General features: G+C 39.4%; 1 protein-coding gene across 1 annotated transcript in view; it reads left to right on the top strand.

Moving 5' to 3' along the window:
- Positions 1-25,232, top strand: part of ADAMTSL1 (ADAMTS like 1) — a 405,773-nt gene that overhangs the window by 37,805 nt on the left and 342,736 nt on the right. Inside the window, exons 5-7 of the mRNA XM_049627010.1 lie at positions 7,753-7,923; positions 19,177-19,232; positions 23,389-23,516. Of these exons, the coding sequence (XP_049482967.1) occupies positions 7,753-7,923; positions 19,177-19,232; positions 23,389-23,516 (355 nt within the window). The remainder of the gene's footprint in view (positions 1-7,752; positions 7,924-19,176; positions 19,233-23,388; positions 23,517-25,232) is intronic.

Raw genomic sequence — 25,232 nt, forward strand, 5'->3', positions numbered from 1 at the left:
TTGTACTTCATCAGGAGACCCAGAAATGAAAAAGCACAATGGAAACAATAAGAATTCCTACTGTTCAGGTGCTGAAGTGAGATTTAAGGGAGAGTCGTTTTTTTTTTTTTTTAATGGTCTGTTTTTTCATTAAAGTTGCTATAACCATTTGACACTGAGACAGAATATCATTTCCCTGATGTGCCACACACTTTTATTTTTACCTTTGGGCTTGTATCCAGCCTGAGATAACAAACATGCTTTGAAATTACTGTTAAGAGTGAGTTAAACTGATATTTAGATTCCCAGGACATAGATTATTAGCACTTGAGAACTAAAAGAATCTTTAAGATGGCATCTAATGTGACCTTAATTGATTGGGATCTCTTTGAAGACAGAAGTTTGGTTTTACTTTGTCTTGGATATATTTGTATCCCAGGCACCAGATAAAGAGTTTGATATCTATAAAATGTTCGGTGTAAGTTTGTTGTTTGAATAAATGAATTAATCACCTGTCCCAAACCTTTCATTTTGCAGATAGTTGAATGTAAAATATAAATGTTTGCAGAGAGATTTGAGACATATTTTCCGGGAAAACCTAGTAGGTGGAATCCAGATCCTGGAATCTGGATCTCTTTCCTTTCAGTCCGTACTCCTTTGAGAAGAGTTTGTTCTCTTTCTATTATAGCTTCTGGGACCTTTAAATAAGAGCCAGCCAAGCTGGCCTTGGTTGAGAAGGGTTGAAATGTTGAGATGTCATATGCAGAAGAAACCTAGGAATCAACAAAACTGCTGGAAAATCATCTTGAATAAAAACTTAAGGATCATTGTTGGTTTATAAACATCAGGGTAACCTGGAAAGAAGGGTAGGGAGGGAGGCTTGAAGCCTATAAAACTTGTCTCCCTCCCTAGATCTGCATCATTTCTCTTGCTTTCCATATCAATGAAACATGTGAAAACTTTGGTGATGTATATGTGAAAATAACTTTATGTGGGACCTTGCACATAGCAAGTGGCCAAGAAATGTTAGTTCCATCCCTTCCCTTGGTGCAAACTAGCATATTCATTGAAAGGCTGCTGAATGACAGACACTGTGCTAAGTCCTGGGTATACTGTGTTGAACAAAACAGACATGGTTCTAAAGATGGGTCTTTCTACATATAATGTGAGAAAGGATTGAGATGGGGAGCAGGGAGGGCAGGAAATAATTGGCCAGTACTTTCCATTGGTTTTATGTTGCTGTCATGATATTATTTTCTTTAAACTGTGTATTTAACTCTTGCTGATGTAAGGGGGTCTCTGCCTAAAGAAATAGACACATTAATTCATTATTTATTGTGATTCAAGAAAGAATGTGTAGAAAAACTCCAAAACTCTACAGATTTATACTTAAGGTCACCTCCTTGAGTTATGCTTTTTTTATTTTCTGGAATTCTCTTTTTTAGTAATACTGAAACCTAAGCTTAATGAATGTATTACTTTGTCTCTGTGTTTATTGATACATAAACACCTGTCTTCTCCATGTTAGAAGTGTGCTTAAAGTAGGCCCTCATTCAAGTGAATAAAAAGCCAATCAGTGGCATATAGAGCACTAATGATGGTAGATTTTTCCTCAAAAGGGTTAGCTTGCTCTGCAGAAACTGTTTGTATGCAGGAACTTTATAAATCTTTAGGCATCACTCTGGCATGTTCTCAGTTCTCTCCTGGGAGGGATTCTGATTTTCCAGTACCTCTGTCATGTCCCTGTAGACTCCAGGATCTCGGTTTTAAGAAACCCATCCCGTGGTTCGTGTCTGTTTTTGAGTTCTACATAACTGAAAACAATAATTCCCCAGACTTTTGGATTTCTCAAAAGTAAATAAAGATGTGTTTGCACATCTTTGCAGGTAGGTAGGAAGTCTGGAAAGCAAATACAACATTTCTAATTTTTTTTCATTTTGTTTAGTAAGGACATTAAAAAATAAACCTCTATCACCTTAATTTCATAGACGAATAGTGTTAGCTTCAGTGTGAGAAGCACTTTGCACATATCTAGCTATCTAACATCCATACCAATTATGGACTGGTTACAATTATATTCCATTTTCCCCAGTTTCCAGGTTGAGGAAACTGAGGCACAGGGGGTCATATAACATTAGTAGTGGCAGAGCACAGATTCTGACTCAGGCACAGTTCATTCTTGCACAAACTCTGCCATTGTTTTCAGCAGTACAAGAAATGAAATGTTCTTTGAATAAGCCAGAAGTTCTAAGTCCATACTTTCATAAGAAAATCTAAGTAAACACATTTAGCTTTGTGGAAAGCTAACTGGTGTCCAGATTTATCCTTTTTTTTTTTTTCCTGATTTATCTGTTTAATTCTTCTGTATCACTGAAAACTTCACAATGGACTGGGCTGCTCTATGCCAGACGCTTTCCTTGGGACACAGAGATAAACAAAACACAGTCATACTCGCCCAGAAAACTCACAGATTCTAGACAAAGTTCGAAAAAGATACCACAGCGCCTGAGTGCAGGATATAAGGTGCTGCCGTAGCTCCAAGAAGGACACGAGACAAGGAAGCTGACATTTATTGTCTGAGGTTCCCAGGCTCTGTGCAAAGCAGACAGTAACTGGGCTTGGAGGGTCAATGAAGGTGAACATGAAAGAACAGGTGTTTAAAGTGAATCTTAAGGGATCGGTAAAAGTCCACCAGGTAGACACAAGAAGGAAGGAGTGCACGTCAGGCAGAGGGACCTGCATGGGTAGAGGCACAGAGGAAAGAAAAGGAAGGTGAGTTGCGGGATTGGTGCGTAAATGCCAGTGGCTGGAGCATAAGCAGCTCATGCGAGGCCTTGTGCGCTGTGGCCGGGAACGTTGTCCCAAGTTTGCGTTTTAGAAAGATAGCGGCAGTGGCCACATGGAGTGAAGAGGCCTGGCCTAAAGGCCTGTAGAAGACTGTGGCTTGTCTCCTGGTGGGGGGCCCTTGAAGGCAGGAGCAGTGGTAGAAAAGAGAGGGATGTACCTAGTTATATGGCTGCATAGCTATTTGCAGGAAAACCTGTGATCTCCCCTTGCCTTATATCTTGAGGCCTCAGAGGCTCTTAAAGCCCCAGCTGTGTGCTAGGCTCTTTGGGTCCCATGGCCTCGCAGACAGACTATAGCCTGGCGCTAAGCAGGTGCTTAGAAAGTTCTGAATGAATGTGGGAAAGAGTGAACCATTTTATTCATGGCATCCCTGTTTTCAAAATTCTGGCCTACACTCAGAGATTTTCCCCCCCAGATTATGGAAGGCCTTCCAAAGCAACAAATGTAGCAGTATCCCAAAAGGTCAAGAACTTTCCATCACTCTCTCAGGAAAGAATGAAATCTAGGCTCAACCTCTCTGCAGAAATTGCCACACTGTGGTAACTTAACCCTTTATTCACTCTCAGTGAACCTTCCCAAATAGAGCCGATTTCAAAGGGGGAGGGGGTGCTGCTGGCTTTTTGGAAGCTTTATGCCCTCACATAACACAAAGCCCATGAGATGGCATCATTTTTGTACCTTGGGTGGTTATTGTATTCAGAGACTGCAGTATTTCCCTGTGAGTTATTTACCTGCTTCCTCACCAAACAATGCCCCATTCAACTCTTCAGATTCATGTCACAGTTCTGAATCTTTCCACGGAAAGCCAGCAAATCTCTTTGCCCTAATTCTTGCAGCTCTCCACGTTATCAAATATGGGCCCCACATGTGAAGTTCCCTTTGGAAGCAGCTGAAACTCCAGTAAATGAGGCAGCATTAAGGATCTAAATTTAAGTTATCTGCCCTGATTAAATATTAATTGTGGTCCTCAGAAAATAATCAAGCCATGTCTGAAGTTCATAAACTCATCATTTTATACTAAAAACATAATGTGACTGAAAAAAGTAACCCACAAGTTTTATTAAAGTGTGAGTTAAATGCCACATACATTCTTGGTATGTTTTTTCTTTAGGAGTCTAACTGCAAAGGCATTGGATTTTAAGTCAGGCATTGGGAGTACTGTGGGACTATAATTTCTTCTTCTCCTAAATATGAAGAGCCTCCCGTGTGCACACAGCTCTTTACTCAGTATTAGTACAAAATTGATTATGGCTTGACCTCACCTCATAAAGTAGATATGCTTTGAAACAGCATTCAGCAGGTATTTGTTGTAAATCACATGGCCCTTCTGACTTCCATTCTGATTTTGGACATCTACCACTTTTACTTTCCTTCCTCCTCTCAAAACAGACTTCAAGCAACATAAAAATATCGTCAGACTTAGCAAAGGGAGGAAAAATGTGATTTTCAGTCTCCTCTTATGCGCCACGTACTGTGGTGTTTGTTTACATATGTTACCTCAGTAAGCCGCACCACAACCCATTTCACAGATAAGAAATCTGAGTGCTAAAACCTAAACAGTGCTGTGACTTCTGCTTTTAGTGTATGTGTATTCAATTCTTCTAGCAAAAAAAAAAAAAAAAAAATCCTATTAAAATCTGCAGTACAGACTATTTTCCATGTTGTTGGAACTCTGTTATCTGCACTCTGCCAGCAGGAGCCTCCCGAACGTGCTGAGTGATTTCCACAGTTTCAGAACCAAGTTCATTAGAGTTCATTGCTTGTACCGTATTTCATCGATCCTAAGATACACAATTCTTTTCTGATTTTAGAAACTTAGTTGCCTCTCATAATTGATAGTGGTTAACAGTTTCATGAGTGGCTTTTTTATTCTAAATGGCACATAAAATAATAATGTGACTTCAGTCTATACCATGTTGAATTCGATTCTATACTGTATCAGGGTCTTTCCAAGATTTAACGGGTGGGAGCAAAGCTAGGCTTGAGATTCAGATGCAGAAACATGATTTTGTACCCTTCCCTTGCCTTCCCTCCCATTCACCATCCATTCACCAAAGACAGGTAATTCCTGTCTTTGCTTGCCAATCTGAGAAGGTGAGAGTTTGTATGTTGAGCTAGCTTTCCATACCCAGGACAACAACCTCTTGACTAGGTCTTCCTTTCTTCTTAACATACGTAGGCCTCAGCTGTCTTCACTGTAAGCAATGACTTGAGATGGAGTAGTATTTCCTGATGTTTGGTCAGTATGTGAATCAGCTGAGTACTTGCTAAAGTTATGAAGGCCCAGACGCCTCCTCCTTCAGGGAGCCTGGGCTCCAGGTGGTTCTGATATACCCCAGTTTGAGACAATTGGTGTAGTTGTTAACAAGCAGGAACTCTTGAGCTGGACTGCTTGGATTCAAATCCTGGCTCCACCAGTGTGACCTTTCTGTTTTTATCTGGTCTCAGTTTCCTTGCCCGCAAAACAGCAATCAACAGTAGCACGTACCTCAAAGGATTATTGTGACGTTTAACAAAACAGTTCATGAGACATACTTAGCACAATACCTCAGACATTAAATAAGTGCCCAGTAAACATCAGCAGTTATTAATACTTTCCTCCTACAGGCTGAAATTCCTCTATCTCACTCCTAGAAACCAATCTCATCTTTTCCTGGTTTCAAGGCAGCCAACAGCTTTGCCTGGTAACTAGTCTCCTGTGCAATCTCAAAGAAAGCGGCTGAGAAAAAAAACAAAACAAAACTGAGATCCCTTTTAATTGGGAGGTGGAGATGAGGGGTTCTGAAGCCCACTGAAGCCAGGGAATCTCAAACAGAAAAAAGATAAAGGGGGGTACCTGGGTGGCTCAGTCGGTTAAGCGGCCGACTTCGGCTCAGGTCATGATCTCGCGGTCTGTGAGTTCGAGCCCCGCATCGGGCTCTGTGCTGACAGCTCAGAGCCTGGAGCCTGTTTCAGATTCTGACTCTCCCTCTGACCCTACCCCGTTCATACTCTGTCTCTCTCTGTCTGGAAAATAAATAAACATTTAAAAAAAATTGTTTAAAAAAAAAGAAAAAAGATAAAGGTTGACTGAAGAAAGTCATCCTGTGAATTCATTCATAGATGCTTGCCAAATTCAGGATTCTAACCCTCCTCTGCATCAGTCACCGTAGGAACCTAGAACTAAAAATGGCTGGGCAGCCACCAGCCTCTCTCCCCAAGGCAGAATCAATTGGTCTGGGGAGGGGCCTAGTCATTGGCCATTTTTCCTGAGTTCCCAGGTAATTTAAACATGTAGCCAGAGTTGATAACCACTAATCTAATTGAATATTTTAAAGGTTCTAAACACCTCGCACCTGTTAGGGGATTTGTTTCTGATCTTTGAAGATGCTTTATAGAACTCTCCTCACCTAAAACAAAATAAAACAAAATTTAGGAGCCCCTTTTCCCTAAATTAGGGATGCTATACCAGTTCAAATAACTCCCAATTGACATGAATACCCTTTGTAAATTGTAACTGTGTGTGTGTGTGTGTGTGTGTGAGAGAGAGAGAGAGAGAGAGAGGGAGAGAGAAAGACAGGGGGAGGGAGAAGCAGAGTGAATTATGATGCATACTGTGAAGATTGTCCTGTAATGTCATATAGAATGCATAGAGGGACCCAGAACCCTGCTGGTCAATAGGATGTTGTATAATCTGAAGGATCATCTACCAGTCATTTGAATGTATAAACTATTCAAAAATGGGAACCATAAATATTTTATACAAGATAGAAATTAGAACCTATCCGAGTCTGATTTGAGGAGACAAAACAGACACTCTGAGGATAGTTCTTCTTCTGCATTTACTAGTCACCCAATTTTTTATTTTCTTTATTTTCCTCTCTCTGGATGGCTATTGTGTTAGATTAAGTATTCGGTCTTATTTCCACTGCTCTCCTGACAACCAAGTTTAATTTCTATCCAGATAACATACCCATCCTTAATTAGACATGAAGATTCGAAATTCCTCGATGTAAGGTGGATTTCTTTCTAATCTTTTACAGCAACTCTCCATCCACCAACCCCGGTAGTTCCTTTTTTCTAAAATGCCCATAAACCTTTGTGCCTCGTAGGAGTATAATGAGGATCAAATGAATATGTGTAAGTACTTTGAAACTGTGAAACTTCAATCATATCATGTGCTGGCTAAAAGCCTTCGTTGGCTTAGCTGTCAGCCGACTCAAGGATCAGTCCCTCACCGGGAACTCAAGGCCCCATCCCTACCACCACTCCAACTGTATCTACAGTTGTTTTGACTCACTGAGAGCTGTGCCACAGAAGAACTGACCTGGGCAAAACTGGAAGCACACTGAGACACCAGTTATGTGACATGTAGAGATGATGATAAGACAAGTCCAATTTACGGTACCAGCAGTTGGCACAGAAAAGAGGGAACAGAAAGGAGATACATTGCAGAAATAAATATATAGTACAGGCAATTGTTTGGGTATGTGTGTGTGGATGGGGGGGGTGGGATAAGGTGCAGCACAGAGAGGTTGGTGCATTATTTCTGTGATGCATAGAAATGTTTATATATTTAAGTGTGTTAAGAGGAAGGATTGAGGGCCCAGATAGTGAGTTTGGTTTTGGACATGTTGACTTTAAGGTTCTAACAAGGCATCCAGGTTAAGTGGAAATGGAATCCTGGAGATTAGGAAAGAGGAGTTTTTGTATATCACCTACAAAGAGAAGACAGTTCAAGGGAGGGAAAGTGGACGAGATCAATAGGAGGGGAGAGAGAAAAGAACCCTGAGGATTCCAGCGTTTACCAGTCAGGATGAGTAAGAAAAGACAGGGGAGGAACAGGCCGGTAGTCACTGCCAAAGAAGCCAGGGGAGCATATCCCCCAGCAAGGTCTGAGAGAAGGCCAGGGGATGTGGTGAATTACGCGATCCTGATGAATTTCAGAGGAGCCACGTCACTCAAGTGGTGGGGCAGACGCCAGATCGCAAAGCGTTAAGGAATTCGGGGGTATTGAGGAAGCGGTGCCTTGGACATGGATTAGCCTTTCAAGAAGTTTAGAAGTGAAAGAGAAGGAGGCAGGAGACGGTTTAACTCTCACCACGGACACAGCAGAAAGTAAAGGCAGAAAACAAAAAGCAGGAGCCCTCAGATAAAAGTGAGCTTGGTTTTAATAAAAAGAAGAGAAAGCGCTTTAGTCTTATAGCTCAAAGAATGCTGATAGCAGCCGTGTGTGAAATTGATTTCTGAGGCCGCGCACCAGAGACAGAGAGGCTGTGAGGCAAATGGGGTAGTAAACCATGATTTAGCACCTTCACTTTCTGTGCTTATTACAAAACAGGCTTTAAAAAAAAAGATGCCTGTGGTGTGCCTCAGCAATCTTGATATTGTCTGTGGCCAGGATCCATTTTAATATATTCCTGAGGCATTTTAGTGATTATAACATTTCTTTAGACATCAGTCTATTAACTTTTCACAATGCTAAAGATGGTTAATGCACTGCATACGCATATTATTTCTTCCATTAAATAATGTGCGGAGGGAGAAAGAATTATTCTTGCTGGAAACCAAAAGATGACAGGCTCAAAATGCTTGCACATTGAAAGCAATAGAGAAGTTTTACAGATTCTCAGTGAAACAGTATTTGCTTCTGCCTTATTGAGCCTTGAGGGTCCGAGAGGAGCTCACAAGAATCATAAAAACTTGTATTATGTTTCATATGCTAATGAAGCTTTAATAAGTGGCTTTGTGAATGGCTCCTTGACATTGTCATTTAATTTACAAATGAATGGAAGATTGTATTATCTCCCACATGTACAATACTGAATGATGTTTTTCAATTATGATTTTAAAATGCTAACAGTACAGGGATAAATACCTTTCACGAACTTGACTGGGAGATAGGAAGAGAAACTGGCGTGTAGATGTCTCTAATCACCAATATTATTTTCTGTCTCAGTACAAGGAGGTCTATACTGTTTATAGATAATAATGACAAATTATAATTGACAAAGACAAATCCTTTTAGAAAACAAAAGTTTTTCTTACAGTGATTTAAAATAAGGAACTTCTGCAATCAATTTACTATGCACAATATTAAAGAAAAATTACAGACTATTATGTTTATAAAGTAAATGATTATTTAAGTAGAGAATGCTTGCCCTGATTGCTATAGATACAACAAAAGCTATATCCAGGCCATAGCAACTGACTCTATTGCTTTGATAAAGAACCTAATATATTGAAACTATATCTGTAAACCTAAATACTTAAAAGAAATAGCCACTATGAGTTATACCAGTAGAGAACCACAATAACAGAGTTCTTATTCTAATAGAAACTATGTTATGGAAATTACCCAGATAGCCAGTATAGTAGAAACATTATAAGAAGAAAACATTATTCCATAACACTTGGTTGGGGAGTAGGTCAATACAGAAACTAAAAACTATCGTGGCGCCTGGGTGGTTCAGTCGGTTAAGCATCTGACTCATGATTTTGACTCAGGTCATGATGTCGTGGTTCCTGGGTTCAAGCCCTCCCCCCACTGCATTGAGCTCTGTGCTGACAGCTTGGAGCCTGCTTATGATTCTCTCTCCCCATTCTATCTGCCCTTGCCCTTTTCTCTTGCAAAATCAATGAATAAACTTAAAAAACAATTTTTAAAGAAACTAAAAACTATCAAAGCTAACTTTTATCTCATCGTTCGGGAAACTTTTGCTTACTTGTATTTATTGATTTTTAGAAGCTAAATAGTACACATTAATAGAAAGTACAGAGTATAATTTGTCATTTCCTTCATTATTGAGAAGTCACTTTAAGGATTTGGCAGAGGTTCTGGATGCTTTGTTAGCAAAGAAAAGGAGTCGCAAATAGAGAGTCTCTCTTTAAAGAATTGGTTACGTTTTAATAAAACAATTGTTACAGCTGAAGCAGTAGCATCATCTCTACTTGAATTTCATTTAACAATTGTACTGGTCAAGAGTTTCATAATTTAGCACTTTTATTTTGAAAATAATCTTGACATCAACTCTATGAGTTAAATCATGCAAACGTTCATGTCTTATTTTACAAGGTAGAAAATTGATTTGTAAATATGCTTAAATAAGATAGTCTAGTTTAGAATCACAGACATTTTTCTGGCTAGGGATGTCTTAGAAAATGGCCAAAATTTCTTCTTGTAGAAATGACTGAAACTGAGGCACCGAGAGCTAAGCTGCCTAAAATGCCACAATGGCAAAGTCAAAGCGTGTCAAAAATAGTGCAATGGCTAAGACCTGAATCCTATATTAAGCCTCTGTCCCTCTTTAGAAGTTTTGCCATTGGTATTGCTCGTGTCCATTCTCTGAAATATTTTAAAAATAGAAGTGCTTACCAAAAACATCAGTTAACCACTAAGCACTCACTGAATGTTGATATCTGTGTCAAGCCCTGTGTTAGACATTAGGTTTGTGGGGCTAAGTATCACATACTCCCTACCTTTGAGAGTTCATATCAGTATTTTGCCTCTATTAATTTCTTTTAAATGTCAGAGCTCTGTAATTTAAATGTTTAGATTTGTTTTTACATGGGATCTAGTGGAAACATGTTCTTCCCAGTCCAGAACACTTACTTTAAAATTTGTATTGAATTCTGCTTCTATCAGATCATTTTCCCTGATTAATTCTGGTCAACATTAAATTTTTCTGTGATCTGTGGTTATCTCTGGTGTGCTAAGTTTTGCCTTTGTGAAAATATGATTTAATAAATAGTCTTTATTTTTTTATAGGTAAAAGCCTATGCTTTTAATCAAGTCAGGACCCCTTCACCCACCTTTCTTCGCTCCCTCCTCCTCCTGGTACACTAGTCTTCACAAAGCATTACTGCCTGAGTCCTGCAGAAAGGCTGACTAATGTGTCCTCAGTGATGAGGGTGCTTTGGCAGATAGGCATCTAGCACTTGGGTTAGGCCAGATTAAGGCAAGATGTGACAGGTTAATCATCTTTCACCTTTACACATTTTGGATAAATTTAAAGTTAGCATAAAAAGACATACTAATAAGAAGAAATGTGACTATCTTTACTTTTCCATGGGTCATATGATTTTTTTTCTCTTCCATTCCCTTGCCTGTCTGCAGGTTTTGTATACACACACACACACACACACACACACACACACACATTTCCTCCTCTGTCTTTAGAGAATCTAAATGTATATGAATGAGAGTAAAAGCTGACAGCCGTTATGAATTAGACACTCAACTACAACTTGTCCTAGCCTGTCTTGTGTTAATTATTCATTCAACGAATATGCACAGAGGCCGATTACATATCCGGTGTACTGGGAGTACAAAGGCATATTCATCTTTGTCACGGCCCTTAAGAAACATACAATCCCTTCCTGGGAATGGATGTGTAAACAAGTGACTACAGCACAGTGGCTGATAAATGCTAAAACAGCCATGTGTATAAAGTCCTAGCAACGTGCTCCAGTTAACACAGTGATTGATTCTACTGGAGATCAGAGAACATTTCACGGGAAGATGGCACCAGAGCTGCATCTCAAAGCAGGAGCAGGTGTGCACAAGTCAGAGAAAGTAAAAAGAGGCGAGGAAGATGGAGAGGAGGGAGGTCTAGGCTGTAGCAGGACCACAAACAGAGTATCAGAGGTCCTCAAGCAGCTTGTCTAACAGGGCAGCAGTGCCCAATCCCCAGAGTGCAGAGGACACACATGACCAGGAACAGCAGAAATGAGTCTAGCACATTGATTTAGGGTCAAGTTAGGAAGAGTGTTATGTGCTACACTAATAATTTGGCCTTTATGCCATACGCAGTGGTTCTTAGCCCTTTTTGGAGAGTCCAGTGAAAGCTAGGAATCCTCTTTTCAGAAGTATGATAATAACGAACATATACCCAGAATGTCACATACAGTTTCTCAGTCCTCATAGCACATCTGGAATCCATTGCTGGACACCACCGGCTACAGGCATGGAGCCACAGAAAGTCTCTTAGCAGAGAGTGAACAGTTTAGTTTTGTGTTCTCGAAAGATAACTAGCCGCAGTGTGGAGTACAGACTAGATGGAGGTCAAAACATCCGATGAGAAGCCTGTTGCAAAATGCCAGGCATAAGGCCCTAGAACCAGAATGAAGGCAGTGCAGGGAAGGATGGAGAGCATAGGAATGGAAACAAAGGCACTTCATAAATGGAATTGATAAGGTTTGGTGTCTGATTAAAGGTAGATGTTGAGCATCAAGTATTGGGTTATTGCTTGTGTTTATCTTACTTCCACACTAAAGCATAAATCCTCTGAAAGGTGTCGCTGTACCAGGCTGGACCTGGGAGTGAGCAGAAGCAGAAACATAAACATGTAGGATTAAAACTTAACATTTCATGAGAAAACAAGTCCCTCCAACAAGCAGGAGGCAGAGGTGTATGGGGTAGTGAGCTCTGGGACTGATGGACAATTGCTGGTAGACACTGAGAAGCAGGGAAGGACCTGTTGAAATTGGCAAATCTGGATGGGAGACAATCATGTCAGAGCAGCAAGTCAACTTGCTGGTTGTCATCTGTGCCTTCCTTACAAGACTTCCTATCCCTAGAGCATCTAGTGGAGTATAGACACTGAAGAAATCTGTTGACTATCAGCCTAAGTCTATATTAAGCAATTATGATGCTTCTGGATGGCTGGGATGCTTGATTTGCCTTACATTGGTTATGGGAAAATATTATCAGGACCATAAGTAGACCCTCAATTTGATTTATTGTCAAATACCAAAACTTGTGAAACTATTCCAGTTATTCAAGCTTTTACCTATGGCTACAGGTTAAAACCAGAGGGGAATGCTATCAATTGAAGATTCAGAGATATGGTCATTGAGATAGCTGTTGCTTTTTAAAAAGTGTATCTGAGTTACAGGTGTAGTGTTTTTGACAAAATTCATTTATTTGTGTGGAAGAGCTGGGGTGGTGGCACATATCTGAACTGGAGAAAAGAAGTCCCAGAATTCGACACCACTTGGAAATTTTAAGTAACCAGGTCTTTCTCTCTCTGCCCCCGTTTTTATTCCCCTTCTTTTATACCCCACCGCGCCCCATGCTTATGCCATGCCCTACGTATGTTTTTGAGAAACGATGACAAGTAAACGAGTAATCTAGGATTTAAAACAGAACATACTTCCAAAGCCTTTCACCATTATGAAATATTTGTCCAAATGTCTTACACTTTCTTCTAAATGACATGCATAATAATTATTTCACTGATCACTGTAAGCAGCTCACAAAGGAAAGCACAGTCCCTGCCTCAAAGAATTTGCAGTCTAATTGGGAAGATAATGGGTGTGTAAAATGATAATCCTGAAGAGCTACCACATCTTGTTTCAAATGTAATTCATTCTGTACTAATTCTTGCCAATTGATAATGCCTGGATGGGATATCAACTAACTGCAGATTAAGCAGGATATTGAGATAGTGGAGAGCTTGGCATTCTTTTATAGTTTGTGGATATGAGAAGTGAATGCAAGCAAAAGTAGAAACAAGAAGGTAGAAAAGAAAAAAACATGTGATATTGAGTAAGGACAATGTTTTAGATTTCAGTTCCAAACACTCATCCTGCAATATCCAAATGGCACATGAGAGAGCACCCAATGGTGAGCATAGAAACAGAACCTAGGGGCGCCTGGGTGGCTCAGTCGGTTGGGCGTCCGACTTCGGCTCAGGTCACGATCTCGCGGTCCGTGAGTTCGAGCCCCGCGTTGGGCTCTGGGCTGATGGCTCAGAGCCTGGAGCCTGCTTCCGATTCTGTGTCTCCCTCTCTCTCTGCCCCTCCCCCGTTCATGCTCTGTCTCTCTCTGTCTCAAAAATAAAAAAATAAAAAAATAAACGTTAAAAAAAGAAACAGAACCTAAATGCACCCCAAGTCCTATGAAGATTCATTCAGAATCAAGGCAGCACATTTTTTTCTTGGCCCAGATGACACCATGGTCAACCAAGGAAGAGTGAGGGAAGTTCTAAAATCAGAGACTTGATATTGGTAAGAACTGATCATTTTTTTCCAGCTTCTCTACTATCAACTACAATTTGAGTTTTTGTTCATCAGACTCCAAGCCATATTAACTTATTAACTTTCCAGTTTCCGCAACGAGTCACAAAGTGAGCCTTTTCTCTGTCAGGAATTCTTTCTCCATGATTCCAAACCCCAACATGTGCTTTCCAGAGCCTCAGATGTTTCGTTAGTTCTACAGATGTTTTGTAAATGCATTTCAGCAGAATTTGCCAGGGCTGCAGAAAGAATCTATGGCTGATTAGAGTCACAATTTGGACAGGGCTCGAGTTAGATGAGATGGAGCCGGAAACCGAAACTTCTAACTGGCTCACCAGGAAGTCAGGAATCCACAAAAAGAGCGGAGAAGGAATTCCATTTCAGGGGGTGTTTCAAATATGCCTATTTTGGGGAGTGGAGGGGTGTGGAAGCCCAGGAGATGATTCTTCCCTGTTTTCCTTGGTGCTTGGCCTGCATATTATTTTCCACTGGAGATTTTTATTTTCTAAGTATAGAAAAAACAGCAACCAAGACGAACTGCTTTATTTTCAGAATTCCAGGTAAAATGGCCTTTTTTCACAGTTGAGGTGAAACAGTATAAAGGCTTTGAAATATCCCCACAAATGCAAAGGGCCAAGAATGTGATGACTGTCAGCACAGACTTGGGCATAAGTGGTTTTTTAAAATTACTACAGTTTGTACAGGATACAATTCTCCTATTGTCTGATTTTCCTTTGTGAAAGACATGGAGTTACTCGTTTCAGCCTTCTGCTCTTAACTGAGCTGCCTCTAGGTTCAGAAGCTAACTATTAAATTAAAGAATATTATTATAGAGCATATATTAAATATTATATATCTATATATAATATATGCTCTATCTTTATTATATAGATATGTATTATATATATATTATTTACCTATAATATATACTATATATTATATCTATATTATATTTCTATAATATATACTATATATCATATCTATATTATATATCTATAATATATACTATATAGTATATATTATATATAATGTGGATAATAGATACTATATATCTATATATAATCTTATGTATATATAATCTATTTATTATAGATATATAATATAGATATAATATACACATACATAATATTCTATTATATAGATATATACACACATGTACATGTATGTACATGTATTAAACAAAGCAGAGTATTAAAACAAAGCAGAGCATTTCTATTTGCTAAGTTTATGCTTTTAAAGTAATAGAAACCAACAGTGATAGAATATTTTACTATGCTTTTTCTTGAGATGAGCTGATTCAAAACACTCAATGACCAGTTGCAAATTTCCTGAATACTGATCTTTGCTCAAATCAGCAATTATTCATTTTAATTCAGCTGGCTGTGAAATTGTGTTCGGGTGGAGCTCTCCAAAATGCCCAGAGGTTTCTGCAGCAGTTTCTTAGATGAGCTGTAATCCGGTCTTGTCCTTGGATAGAATACAAAAAAAATCAAGTTACCATAGCTCTGAAATGAAAATCGCACTGAAGCATTTGACATCGAGCAGAGTCAGGTTTTTGTTTCCTAAAAAGTAACAAAGCTGTCTTAATTCTATCTCCAAGCTGTTATTCCAAGATTGAGAAACAATTCTGAGGACATAATAATTTTTTAAAAGAAAAGCAACATTAGTTCTTGTCATTCTATAAAAAAAATTTTTTTTATGTACTGAGAGACACTGTTTAAAAATGGAAAGGAAGGTCAGAATGTGAGGCTAGGCAGAACAAAAGGTGGTCAGATAACAGGTGTAAAGCCTGGCTGGATCAGGTACTGACTGTGTGACTTGTCAGGGGAGCGATGTGTATATTTGTGGCAGAGATGAAATAATTAACACTAACATGTCAGAAACTATATCCAGTACTTTGTGTACATTCTCTTGGTTAGCCTTCACAGTCACCCTAGTAAGAGAAGTATCAATGTTGCCCTTTTACAGATGAAGAAACTCTGCTCAAAGAGATCTGACAATGTGCTGAAGGCAAGTTGACCAATATACGACTAGTAAAGTCTGTCTGAGACCCACAGCCATGTTCTTTCTTCTACACAATGATAGAGGTTGTTCAACCTCTCTAAAATAAGGGGGAAAAATCCAAACTGACATGGCTCAATGGGAGGATTAAATACGATAATTTGGGTAAATTCTGGCATACTTCCTGGCACATAGGTACTTAATAAATCCCAGCCAGCATTTTTCCCTCACCAGTAACCCTCCAGGCTTAGGTACAATTAGGTGCCCTCATAGGAATGTGAAAGGGGTGTGCCCATGAGCGCACGTGCACAGTGGAAGAAAGAGGAAGACAGGTACCCAAAAGTCTTTCCGAGGTCTGCATAGCTTTTACACCATGTGAACTGACTTTTCTCCTCGGTAGCAAGGGACAGACTTCATGCAGTGGCCTCTGAAAGACTGTGCACTGTGTCACTGGCAGTTCATCATATCCCCCAGCAGTGCAGCTATGATAAGAACCAGATGATCTGAATTTCCTAAGTAAAGCCAGCAGCAAATATCTGGGAAAGCGCATGCCTCAGTATCCACACGCTCTGCTTTTTAAGAAAGTACATCAAAAAGCTAATGGACTTTTACAAGAGCCCAGTTACAGCTTAATATCTATAAGCTCTCAGATCAGGGAATCACAACCCCTACCATGTAAAGTTGGTGGCAGAACCAGTATTCCAAATTATTAAAGAAGCCAAAGATTAGATAAGATTTAGAGAGACCTGATATGTATAGAGGAGTTAAAAATGGAATCCGCAGATTCATTTCCAAAGCTTGGTACGTGAACAGGATGTTTCCGTGTGTAGACTTCTCCATTTTGCATGGGCTCACCACAGAAAAATGGTCCTCTCATCACTGGGGGGGCTGCCCCTCTTTTTAATTTAGAAGGATGTGACATCCATTTGTACAGTCACATGCACAGCTCCAGATGGCTTAAGCTAAATGCTGTCGCAGAGGAGAGGAAAACCAGAGACTCAGGTGACTTTTTGCTGATCTTGAAATAGTAAGAAGGGCTCTTTGCCTCATCCCATAACCCACTTTGCTACATTTGAAGATCTGTTGATTTTGAAAAACACTTCGCTTATAATGTAACTTCATCTGTTATATAACTTTTGTAAACTTAAGTTTACAAAAACCTATCACCCATTTCCTCAGGACCCATTTCCATTTTTATTTAGTTCCATACAGCTTGACCTCTTATTACAACGTTTAGAAAAAAATATTTTCCAAGGCCTCTGTATATATATTAATAGAACTCCAGAGTCTTTAAAAAAATTTTTTTTAAGTTTATTTATTTTGAGAGAGAGAGAGAGAGAGAGAGAGAGACAGAGACAGCATGGGCAGGGGAGGGGCAGAGAGAGAGAGAGAGAGAGAGAGAGAGAGAGAGAGAGAGAGAGAATTTGAAGCAGGCTCCACACTGTTAGTACGGAGCCCATTGCAGGGCTTGGAATCATGAACTGCGAGATCATGACCTGAGCCAGAACCGAGTCCGGCAGTTGGCCGACTGAGCCACCCAGACATCCTCAGAACTCCAGAGTCTTTTGATTGCTAATTTGTGCTTCACCCTACAACATTGTTCATAAGTCCCTGATAACCTGTCAGGTGAAAAGGCTTCTGGATAAAGTGGTACATAGGTGGTCATTCTAAGGTTCATCTATTAGATGGTGAGATGCAGGGAACTCTTACTTTATGTGATTACTCCAACTGCTTAACTACTTATAGCTTTCAGGTTTAAAGCTGTTCACCTGGGACTTGGTTATTGATCTTAAAGCATTGGCTCTGAAATCAACCACAAAACTATCAGGTGAAAACCACATTTAGGGAAACCAGCAATGATGAGGAAATGACACCATCCTGAGGTTGATGAATTTATGGAAGCTATTCTAATCCTCTTCTAATATTCCTAGGACGTATATGATGATCTGTGGCCACAGCCTGCCTTCCATGCCGTTGTCATTGACTGAGGCTTGGCACCTCTTAACTGGACAGAACAATGGGTGGATGGGCCCGGGGAATCGATTGCTGAATTTTCTTACAAGAAAGTAGTTGATTTAAGAGTCGTCATCAATGTTACATTCCAAGGTCATCATGTGGCATCAAAGATCTAGAAATAGCTAGTCTTTTTCTAAATTGAATAACTCAAGGCAAATATTCAATTTTCAAGAATTATAGAACCAAAACTCAGTCCTTTTTTCTCTCAGTGTTCACTAGATTTCTGAAATGTTGGCTCAAAAAAAGTGCTGATTGTCCATTTTAACCCATCCAACAACTACAAAGTAAAATAAGTGCTACAAAAAAGATAGGATTTGTAATGGACTTTTCCCTCAAGTTTAATATCAGACGCAGTATTGATCATTTCGGATAAGTCCACTGGTGAAACACTGGCTTAAATACAGAATTTAGTAGCCATTCTTCAGTTCTCAGTCAATTCATAGTAAATGACCATCATCTCACCTGACACTGTTGCTGCAATTCCCCGAAGTGGGGTCATGGGTAATCCCTTGGTCACTGTGTTTCACAGCATCCATGATCTTGCTCCTGAGATACTGAGATTGAAATACTACACTTATGTGACAGAAATCAAATTGGAAAGCATTGACTGGGGTATATTTTAAATTTTTTTAACGTTTTATTTATTTTTGAGACAGGGAGAGACAGAGCATGAACGGGGGAGGGTCAGAGAGAGGGAGACACAGAATCTGAAACAGGCTCCAGGCTCTGAGCTGTCAGCACAGAGCCCGACGCGGGGCTCGAACTCACGGACCGCGAGATCACGACCTGAGCCGAAGTTGGATGCTTAACCGACTGAGCCACCCAGGCGCCCCAACTAGGGTATATTTTAAAAGCTTAGAATTTTGGTTTCAGAAGCGATCATCATTGCTTTTAGGCAACTCATTATCTAGACCTTATTATTTTTGCCTCATTTTCTCTTGCTAGATGCAACTCAAAGCTAACACTTTAAAAACAAAATGCTACTGTGGAGAGGAATGCACATTTCAAAATAAGAGAAAATAAGCTTGAGTCCCATCTGGACCAGGCACAAAAGTTGTTTATACTGAAGGCCTTCTTAAAAACCATAATAAGCAAATGCTGGTAGGTCTTAAATGACCCAAAAGGCATTGCTGAATTGTCATTTCTGGTTATAGATGTAAAAATCTGGCACAGTAAAAGAGGGGGAAAATCACTTTACTGTCTCTAACATTAAACATTGATTCAGTTGACATGAATTATGTTTATTCCACTTGCTAAAAGACACCTTGGAGATGGTTTCAGTTTGAGAAAAAAGGCCCATGACTTGCTTCTGAGTCTGCGTGTGATCTCTTTCAGAGCACTCTGGGCTCTTCCTATGTCTAGTTGTGCTGAAACTTGTAACCTGTGATGAGGTAAGATACAACCTCACTTTAGATGGAGAAGGTACGTGAAAAATACCAAACAACTTTAGCACAGAGTTTGGAACAATTTACTTCTCTAGAAAAACAAATTCTCAACTATATATTATTTCCAAAACAGCTTATCCAGAGAGCAGCCAGAGGGAAACCTCCCAAGGATTTGGCATTCTGGTGTTCTTATCTCATACGGAAATGGAGTTCACATGTGAATACCGTGTGTGTATTTATTTTTTTCGGTTGTAGTAACTGGATGGTATCATAATTTGTAATCACTCATCTTGCTCTTAATTATTTCATGAATCCTAGCATTTGTGATTTTGCTTTTCATCTCAGACTTATTTAATTTGAATAAAATGAGGGACATGGTATTGTACAAATGTATGTTTGTCACACAAGTCATTACTGCATCCAGCAAATACCATAACTCTCTCAACAGAACTTCTTCCAGTCATACAGAGAAAACTAAAAGGGAGCCAGAAGATGCACAGTAAACTGTTCAAAAATCTGAAGAATGAATTTAATGGGTGTATGGACAATGTATACTTCATTGCCAAAGAGTATTTTCTCCTTCAGTATTTAATTAAGCTCTGGAAACAGAGTGCCCCATATTGCCTTGATTAGAGGTTGATTTTATTAATCCTAAAAACCAGGCTTTGGAGCTCAGTAAATGCTTCCTTTAGAAAGAACATACTTTGGGGTAACCAGTGTGTTTCTGTTACCCATTCTATTCCACATTTTAGAGGAGCCTCTAACTACTGACAGATCATATCACCAGGCAACTGTAATATGGCAGGTGGCTGGAAGGTTCTGCTGTGGGAAAGTCAGAGTTTTCAGGGAGATGATGCCTTAAGAGTCTAGAGTCTCCACTAAACTCAGCAGGAAAACGCACTAGTACCTTCCCAGAGTACCTCCTGTAACCTTTCAGAGTACATCTATGTTTATAAATTATGGTAACAATAAATAGTATCAATAAAAGCAGTTAATGCTTAGTGTATGTATATATTATTGTGATAAAATTTATAAAATTTACCATTTTAATCATGCTTAAGTATACTGTTCAGTGACATGAAGTATATTCACGCCGTTGTACAACCATCACCACAATCCATCTCCAGAAATCTCTTCATTTTCCCGAGCTGGAACTCTGTACTCATTAAAAATAATTGCCCATTCCTCCTGTCCCCCTACCCCTGGCAACCACCATTCTACTTTCTGTCTCTATGGATCTGGCTACTCCACACACCTCATCTAAGTGGAACCACACAATATTTGTCCTTTTGTATCTGCCTTATTTCTCTTAGTATGATATCTTCAGTGTTCGTTCATGTTGTAGCATGGGTCAGAATTTCCATCCCTTTAAGGCTGGATAATATTTTGTTGTGTGTATACATCACACTCCAGTTATCCATTCATCCACTGATGGACATTTGGGTTGTTACAACCTTACGTGATTTTTATATTTAATTATTTTAATTCTCACAATACTAGTGTTTATTATCCTTATTTTCTGATTACAAGACTGAAGGATAAGGAGGTCACAGCTAAGAAGCTCTGGAGCCAGGCTTCTACTCCAGGTTGAGTAGGTCCTTCAGTCCCTTCTCTTTACTACTATGCTAGCCTGTGCTAGCCCTTTGCAAATGGTTTATGAATTTAAATAAAGCTTCCATCACTTATGTAAGCCTTGATACAACACTCTGAGGTGAGGTTTCTGACTTAACTTGTCCAGATTTTAAAAGGCCCAAGGAGGGGCACCTCGATGGCTCAGTCAGTTTGAGCTTCCAACTCTTGATTTCAGTTCAGGTCATGATCATAGAGTTGTGGGATCGAGCCCCAGGTCAGGTTCTGTGCTAAATGTGGAGGCTGCTTAGGATTCTCTCTCTCTCTTCCCTTCTTCCCCTCCTCCCCACTCACATGTGCTCACTCTCTCTCTCTCTCTCAAATAAAAAAAAAAACTAAAAAAACATTTAAAAGGTCCAAGGAGTCATCAGTGTGACAACAGAGCCCCATAGCAACTGATCTACAAAGAAGCTCATTACTACAAAATAAACAGTTTTCTGAAGGGCTAGAGGATGTTCTCTTCTTTTTCAGGAGCCCCTCTTGTGTGGATGATATAACCTTGGGTATAACTAGGTAGGGCATGAGAAAGTAATTAAAAATAAAAATAATAACAACAGCAACAACAATCTGAGTTATCATTGTAGACCTCATATACACTGGTGACCTCATTTACATTATCTCAAGGTCCCACAATGCTTTGTAAGAGGTTACCTTCCTGTTGCCTTCACATCCCAACCTTTCCCAGCATTCCACATCCCCTGTGCTCTCTCTTCAGAGACAAAACTGAAGGTGACATTGTCATATTGCCTAACATGCCTATTTTCTTTCAGGTTTGTTTTTTCCAAATTTAAATTTGAAATTTTAATTTTTTCGGAAGTATGTCCTTGATTGATATAAGAAGATACCATCTTTTTGTTAATGTTTGTTTATTTTTGAGAGAGAGGTGGGGGGGGTACAGAGAGAGAGAGGGAGACAGAGGTTCTGAAGTGGGCTGTGCACTGACAACAGAGAGCCTGATGCAGAGCTCAAACTCAGGAACCGTGAAATCATGACCTGAGCCGAAGTCGGAGGCTTAGCCAACTAAGCCACCCAAGCAGCCCCGAGAAGATACCATCTGTAATGTTTGAATATTGTGCTTGATTTACTCAGTAAAATAATTTGGCCTCAGTTCACATTAGCTATTTGTAGAACTGTTGCTATGGATTGAATTGTGCCCTGCACCGCAGTTCATACATTAAAGTCCTAACCCCCAATGTGATGGTATATGGAGATGAGGCCTTTGGGAGATAATCAGTTTAGATAAGGTCATGAAAGGGGTCTCTCATGATGGGATTCATGTCCTTAGAAGAAGAGATACCAGAGAGCTACTCTGTCTTCTCTCTGTCTGTCCATGCTCATACAAAGTGGAGGTCGTGTGAGCACACAGTAAGAAGGCTGCCTTCTGCAACCCAAGGGAAAAGCTCACACCAGCAGCTACCCATGCTGGCACCCTGTTCTCTGACTTTCAGCTTCTAGAACTATGAGAAAATAAATTTTTGTTTTTTAAGCCACCCAGTCTGGTATTTTGTTATGGCAGCTTAAGCAGACTAATACAACTGTATTATTACGTATATTATTATTAATACAACTGTATTATTATGTATATATGACATTCTCAATTTATCATAATGTAATTATTGGTAATATTTATTAGTGCTTTACTCTGAAACTTATCCTAGGCTAAGTTCATTTAACTTATCTTCTTCTATAGTGTGTATGTGTGTGTGTGTGTGTGCATGTAGTGTCATGGTTATATTATCCCCATTTTATAGAAAGGGAAATTTTAGTGTAGGCAGGTGGTAATTTAATTGTTCAGGGACACCTGGTAAAATCCATATCAAACCCAGGCAATTTCTAACTCTAGAGATTATTCTATGAACTATGGCACATATTTTATCTTTGACTCTTATGAGAAATGTGAAGTTCAACATGGAGACCCGCATATACCAATTTTCTATACAGTAGGTACAGATTTCACTAGGAAGCCTTTCAGTAACAAGCAGATCTATTTGTCAAGAGGCAATCCCTGCATTACTGAAGTTACTTCATGCAGTTGTTGTAATTAACAAGTCTGAAATCTGGAAATGATGTTGCTCAATTAAAAAAATTGTCAATTGTATAAAATGTTAAATTTTGGAAGGTAATGCTGATATGCACATTACAAGCTTCTCAGAGCAGAAGCATCTCTGAGAGAAGTTTCTCTGTTTTCACAAAGAGGTAGTAGATGAGTAGACTTATGAACCCAGGGCAAAATCATGACTTCAGTGCAAAATGTGACTTCAATTTAACTTCCCCTCACCCAGATTCCTTATTCTTGCCCCCCTTTCTATTTGCTCCATTATGCAGATCCCTTGTTCCTTTCAGTCATGGCCCAGGGTCTCTAAACTCAAATAGTCCTCTCCCCAAACACATTATTCAACTGGAAAGAATCTAATAAATGTTTTCATCTCCAGCAAGGCTATCATATTCAGACATACAAAAGGCCCACACTTTAGGACACATGTTTCAGGGTTCACTGGGGACATGATACTGACCATTCTCTTTTTCCTCACAGAGCTCCAGGACAGCACGCTCTGAGGAGGACCGAGATGGCTTGTGGGACGCTTGGGGCCCATGGAGTGAATGCTCACGCACCTGTGGTGGAGGGGCCTCCTACTCTCTGAGACGCTGCCTCAGCAACAAGTAAGTCCTGCATCCCAGATGGTAGGGAGTTTGTAAGGCCCATATGTAGTAGGTTCAATGCATACTTTTGTGGTTGGGGTTATTAAGACCATTTTGTTGCACACAAATCTGGATGGAAGAAAGGTACAGAGAATTAAATATGTGCATCTCCAGCTAGGTTATTTATATACTCTTATATGATAAGTGATATAGAATTTATCTCATTTACAGAGGAAATGTTGTCTATTTTCATATTAGAACTAGAAGGTTGATTTATAAGTAGAAATGGACCATAATATATGGCACTTTTTGGATCCCCTTAAATTTTAGTGACAAGAATAGCAACAATATTAACATTAACAACATATTAAGTTTATGTTGGATTCCAATGTTATCAAGCACTTTGCAAATAAGTGATATATTGGTTTGGGTTTATTAGATGTCTGGAAGTTTCCTGAGATTATTCAGTTCAATGAATGATGAAGTTTGCATATAAGGAGGTTTGGAAAACAGAAACTTCTTGGGAACCTGGCATGGGAATGAGAGCAGTGGTGAAGGTGGAGAGTGGCTAATGGTTTCTAAGCTGAAAGTAAAGGCCTGAGACATTAAAATGGCAGTCTACTTCAAATAATAATAAGTAAGAACTGTTTCTTGATCTGTGTGGTCTATGACTAGATTTTTCTTCAAACTATAAAATACAAAGTACAATAGTAATATTTTTAATGAGAGATTTTTATTTGACAGTGAAGAGTGTTACATGTGACAAGTAAGAGGTTTGATCAAAATTACTATATACTATAGAACATGGAACAGAAGAAGAAAATATCTATCTATATATATCTGCTGATTCTTCTAGACTTTTCATAATGAAACAGCACAAAGGGTGAGATACAAGTTCAGAAAAATGTCAGCTTACTCTAATGAGAGAATTTCTTGAAATCAGGGTTTCAACGTCTTACTCTTTTCTGTGCCCCCCAGTCCCGCACATGGTCTGACAGATAGATTTTCCTTCACTGAATCCATCATAACTAGAGACCATTTTGGTTCCAGGCAGATCCTAATGGAAATGGTGTACCCTGGGAAACCTGGCCAAAGGGCATATCTTGCAAGAAACCGGATTAATTATGTTACTTAGCCATTACGGTGTTTGGTTCTACTCAGAAGATGGAGCTATTGGATGACATCCACTAGCAAGTTTGTTTGTCATCTTTGGAGGCCAGTGTCATAACAAACTAGGTCCCCGAGCTGACCAGAAAAAACTAGACCTTTCATTTTTATGATTCACCTCTTCTCTTAGTCTCAAATATCAAAACCTCCCTACATCTGTACTACATGATACTGCATGGCGATAGCACTGCAAGATATAACTGATAACAAACATACATCAGTAAAGCCAAAATGTACAGATTTGAAATGTTCCTATTATACAGTTTTCTCGAATTACCGTGCTTGAATATGCTATAGAGGTGAGCCAAAGCATGTGTCTCACAAAGCTGGTAAGGAGTGTATGGGAACTTTCATACTGGCTCATTGATGTGAATGCTACATTGTGAGAATCTTGTATGGAGTAAGAGACTGACAAGCAACTTAAGGGATAAGTACAATCACAGGTAGAACTCTGTCATTCGGCAAAGCATCAAATATATTATAGCATCATATAACATCAGTTATGTGAAATTCACACTTACCAGTTTTGTCACCTAGTAAATTAAGGCTCCAATTGTTAGGATTTTATTA

Source organism: Panthera uncia, chromosome D4 (assembly GCF_023721935.1).
Source record: "Panthera uncia isolate 11264 chromosome D4, Puncia_PCG_1.0, whole genome shotgun sequence".
NCBI classification, from domain to species: domain Eukaryota; kingdom Metazoa; phylum Chordata; class Mammalia; order Carnivora; family Felidae; genus Panthera; species Panthera uncia.